General features: G+C 48.2%; 1 protein-coding gene across 1 annotated transcript in view; it reads right to left on the reverse strand.

The window, feature by feature from the left end:
- The window catches only part of LOC125481184 (cobalamin binding intrinsic factor-like), a 9,655-nt gene that overhangs the window by 3,228 nt on the left and 1,187 nt on the right, over positions 1–5,240 (reverse strand). The window contains exons 2-4 of the mRNA XM_048592383.1: positions 4,913–5,082; positions 2,373–2,559; positions 501–774 (exon numbers count right to left, since the gene is read on the reverse strand). Of these exons, the coding sequence (XP_048448340.1) occupies positions 501–774; positions 2,373–2,559; positions 4,913–5,082 (631 nt within the window). The remainder of the gene's footprint in view (positions 1–500; positions 775–2,372; positions 2,560–4,912; positions 5,083–5,240) is intronic.

The raw sequence follows: 5,240 nt of genomic DNA on the forward strand, positions 1-5,240 counted from the left end.
GCACTGTCGGAGGGTCAGTGCTGAGGGAGCGCCGCACTGTCGGAGGGTCAGTGCTGAGGGAGCGCCGCACTGTAAGAAGCTGTGTAGTGTGGAAATTCCCCAATTATTTTTCCAGAAATGGTGGTAATGTCTGTCATTGTGACTGATATATGAATGCTGAATGCCAAAATCATTTCCAATCCTGCCATAGCAGAACGTGGGATCTTAATGCAGGCAAAGTATGGAATTAAATCCCAGCACTATAGTCAACCATTATGATTGTTGTAAAAACCAATCTGGTTCTCTAATCCCCTTTAAGGAGGTAAATTTGCCATCCCTTACCCGCTCTGGCCTACATGTAACTCTAGGCCATATCGTTGACTGTTTCTTGGCCCCTGGGTGATTTGGAATAGGCAATAACTGCTGGCCCAGAATGTGATTTGGTTTATTAAAACTGCTATTGATACTGAAGGGTGCCCATCCCCGGCCTGTCTGTTGCCATGGTTACCGTTCAGGCCTACCTGAAGATGGCAGGTGACCGATAATTTGCCTCCATCATTACATCCAACACTGATGACCCCAGAGGCACCGTCAGCACCAGCGAGTGGGTGAATTTGTTAAATACGGCCTCCATCACGGTGTAGTTGACCGTGATGAGTTGGTCAGGGGACGGACTCATGGGGGTGTTTGGCGATGAGTGTGGCGCCAGGGTGGCGGAGGAGATGGTGAACATCTCTGTGGGATCCACAGGGTCAATGGCAATCAGTCCCCCTCGAGCTACAAAGGGCAGGTCATCTGCAAAAGAGAAAGGCCATCACATTAGGTCACCAGTGAGAGAGAAAGAGGTAGAGAGAGAGAGAGCGAGAGAGAGAGAGCGAGAATTACACTGACTGAGAGAGACAGAACAGGAATGCAAGAGAGACAGAGACAGACAAACTGAGAGAGACAAAATGGGAGGGAGAGAGAGACAGACAGACAGACTGAGAGAGCAACAGAGTGGGAAAGAGAGAGAGAGGAGAGATTAAGAGAGGCAGAATGGGAAAGAGAAAGAGAGACAGAGAGATAGAGATGAAAGACTGAGGGAGACAGATGTGAAAGAGAGACGGAGACAGAGAGCGAGGAGAGACTGAGGGAGACAGAAGGGGAAAGAGAAAAAAGAGAGAGAGAGAGCGAGACAGAATGGGAGAGAGGAGAAGAGACTGAGGGAGTCAAATTGTGGGGGAGAGAGGGAGAGAGACGGAGAATTGAGGAGGAAAGTCTGAGGGAGACAGAATGGGAAAGAGACAGAGAGTGAGAAACACAGATTGAGTGAGACAGACTTGGAGAGAGAAACAGACAGACAGACAGAGGAGAGGCAGAGTGGGAAAGAGAGAGAGAGAAAGAAGAGTCAGAAAGAACGAGAGTGAGGGAGAGGCTAGAGAGAGAGAAACACAGAGAGTGGAGGAGGCACTGAGGGTGAGAGAGAGAGACCGAGAGAAGAACAGAGAGAGGAAGAGATGCGAGAGAGGGAGAGAGAGTAAGACAGAGGGAGGAGATTGAGAGCGACAGAATGGGAGAGAAGGAGAGAAAGAATGAAGTTGATAGATACAGTGAAAGATGGGAAGAGAGTATGAGAGAATGAGCAAGTGAATGCGTTTGAAGTGAAAAAGACAGCTAGAGTGAGAGAGAGAGAGTGTGTGGAAGAAAGACAGAAATGAGACAGAAGGGAAACAAGATGTGAGTGGGGGAGAGATTAAATGACAGAGGGAGAGAGAGAGAGAGAGAAAGAATAAAAGAGAGACAGAGGGAAGCAAGAGTGGGTGAGAGAAATGGAAACTGAGAGGTAAAGAGAGAGATATAGAGAGAGTCAGAGACTGTGAGAGAGACAAAGAGACAAACAGAGAGAAAGACAGAGAAGAGAGAGAGAGTGAGAGACACAGAGTCAGAGAGACAGAAACACAGGCAGACAGACAGAGACAGGGAAGGAGAGAGAGACAGTGACATAAAACAGTGACAGCGAGTGAGAGATAGAGATGCAGACAGAGAGGGAGGCAGAGACAGAGAGATAGAGATAGAGAGAGAGAGACAGACAGAGATAAGGACAATGAGAGAGAGATGCAGACAGACACACAGAGAGAAAGAGAGAGAGGGAGAGAGAGAGAGAAAGAGAGATAGTGATAGGGAGACCGGAGAGAGACACAGACAGAGAGATAGAGACAGTGAGAGTAAGTGAGAGAGAGAGAAATGCATACAGACAGAGGGAGGCAGACATAGAGACAGAAAGAGAGACAGAATGAGAGAGATAGAGACAGTGAGAGAGATGGAAACAGAGAGATAGCAATAAAGAGAGACAGACAGAGAGTGAGTAGAAAAAGAAATTCCCTTTTCCCTGATTTTGGAATTCCATCACTAACCAACATCGGTGGAGCAGTTCAGCATGTCAATATCCAGGAAAGTTCGGTTTTCCAAGGCAGGAACCACAAGGGACACTGCTTGGGGATTGTCAAATGTCCCACTGGAGATTCCCTCCAGGAGCTTCCCGATGGATAGCTGACAGTCCCAGGATCCAGGAGGAACCAGGTCCCCATTCGCATTCAGGGCCTGGCAGATAGAACAGAGGGTCAGCGGATCTCTCCACTGGAGCCTTGGGCGGCACAAACAACAACCTGCATTCATGTAGCACCCTTTAACATCACAGGGCACTCCACACAAATCAGGTAAAGTCTCTCAACTGTCACCAAACAGCCCGGTTTTCAAGAAATATGTTTGTTTTAGGGAGTATCTTAAAGATGGAGAGAGAGATGGGCAGCGAGAGAGAGAGAGAGAAAGATGGAGAGGTGTAGGGAGAGAATTGCAGAGATCAGGATCCCAGGCAGCTGAATGGGAATCAGGGAATATTCAAGAGGCTGGAATTGGAGTGATGGTCTTGGGAATTCCTCACATTTGATGGAACAGAAGAAACAGAAGCAGTTGATGCTGTTCGGAACATCAAGCCTCTTCTTACATTAGGCAAGATTATGGGCTGATCTTCTCCCTTATCTTCACTTTCACACCCTCATCCTTCATTCTCTCCTGCTCTCTCAACCTCTCATCTTCAATCGACTCATTGACCAAGCATCCAGTCTCTCTGGGACAGAGAGCATTCCAACATTCCCCATTCCCTGAGGGAAGCAATCTCTCCTCAGTTTCTAGGTTCAACCAGCTGGGGAATGGGGAAGGGTGGACAGAGAAAGGTTACCTCAGAGTACAATAGGACCTTGATCAGATGGGCCAATGGGCCGAGGAGTGTCAGATGGAGTTTAATTTAGATAAATGTGAGGTGCTACATTTTGGGAAGGCAAATCAGGGCAGGACTTATACACTTAATGGTAAGGTCCTGGGGAGTGTTGCTGAACAAAGAGACCTTGGGGAGCAGGTTCATAGTTCCTTGAAAGTGGAGTCGCAGGTGGACAGGGCGGTGAAGAAGGTGTTTGGTATGTTTGCCTTTATTGGTCAGTGCATTGAGTATAGGAGTTGGGAGGGTCATGTTGGGGCTGTACAGGACATTGGTTAGGGCCACTTTTGGAATACTGTGTTCAATTCTGGTCTCCCTGCTGTATTGTGAAACTAGAAAAAGTACAGAAAGGATTTACAAGGATGTTGCCAGGGTTGGAGGGTTTGAGCTACAGGGAGAGACTGAATAGGCTGGGGCTATTTTCCCTGGCGCGTCAGAGGCTGAGGGGTGACCATGAGGGGCATGGATAAGGTGAATAGACAAGATTTTTTACCCCAGAGTGGGGGAGTCCAAAACTAGAGGGGCATAGGCTTAAGGTGAGAGGGGCAAGATTTAAAAGGGACCTAAGAGGGTGGTGAATGTATGGAATGAGCTGCCAGAGGAAGTGGTGGAGGCTGGTATAATTCAAACATTTAAAAGGCATCTGGATGGGGACATGGATAGGAAGGGTTTAGAGGGATATGGGCCGAATGCTGGCAAATGGGACAAGATCAGTTTAGGAAACTTGGTCAGCACCGACGAGATGGGCTGAAGGGTCTGTTTCCGTGCTGAATAACCCAATGACTCTCAATGACCCCAACAAACCCTCTGAAGAATTATATGTCTCTCATTCTTCCAAACTCCGGATAATGTGGAGCCCCTATTCTCCTCACTAACCTGTCTGAGGAAAACTTTTCATTGCAAGAAACAAATCATGTGGATCTTCACTGCATTGCTTCTGATGTTCCCCATCCTGTTTCAGGTGTGCTCTCACCAAATCCCTGTACAACAGGAGAAAAACCTCCAAATCCCCTGTCCTCCAAAATCCTGGAATTCCCTCCCTAACGGGCATTGTGGGTCTACTTACAGCATATGGACTGTGGAGGTTCAAGAAGGCAGCTCACCCCCACCTTCTCAAGGGGGCAACTAGGGACGGGGCCAATAAATGCTGGGCCCAGACAGTGGCGCCCATATTCCATGTTTGAATAAAAACAGAATGCAGTTGCCTTGCCCAGTGCTGGCTCTTAACTTTCAATGATTTGCACTTGGAACTCCGAGTTGAATAGACTCCCATCTCTTTGCCCTGCCTTTCCACTCTTGAGCAACGACATCTCTCCACATTCTGCTCCATGTGCTACCTTGTTGCCCACCCACTCCGCCCGTAGATATCCCTTTGGAACGTCATTCAGTCCTCCCACACCTTAAGACCCCCACCTCACTTTGTAGCATTTGCAAACTCAGAATGCATTGCATTCCATGCCCCCATTGGTAACGTTTGGGAATAGTTGAGACTCTATCACCGAGTCCTATGGTACACCATAGTTACAACTTCCCAATTCAAAACTGAATCAATCTGTTTTGTATCTAGGAGCCAGTATTGTTGGATCAGGGAGAGTCATCACCAAAGCCCCAGAGAAGAGAGAGATAACTGGGCAATTGGATATCAGAAAGCCAAGGCTAGATCCAACGGTGAGCAATGACCTGGATAGCGAGGCCAGTGGTGTTGAGGTCTCCAATTGTCCCATCACTGTGAACGTTAGACAGGATCCGCGTCACCACACTCTGCAAGGCTGACATCGTCTTCTCTGTTCGACAGTCGCAGTTGTCAAAGCTCATACACCTCAAGGCCAGGGCAGCAATGGACAGGATATCTAGGGGGCAATCAAGCGTCACATCGGTATATGTTAAAGACATCTCAAAGAGTAAACCTGTTTTGCACATACTCAGAGCACCGTGCACAGCTCCAGTCTCCGTATCCCTCAGTTAGACCCACGCTCGGAGCACCGTGCACAGTTCCAGTCTCCGTATC

The sequence above is a fragment of the Rhincodon typus genome, unplaced genomic scaffold, assembly GCF_021869965.1.
Source record: "Rhincodon typus isolate 14 unplaced genomic scaffold, sRhiTyp1.1 hic_rhity00001133, whole genome shotgun sequence".
NCBI classification, from domain to species: Eukaryota; Metazoa; Chordata; class Chondrichthyes; order Orectolobiformes; family Rhincodontidae; genus Rhincodon; species Rhincodon typus.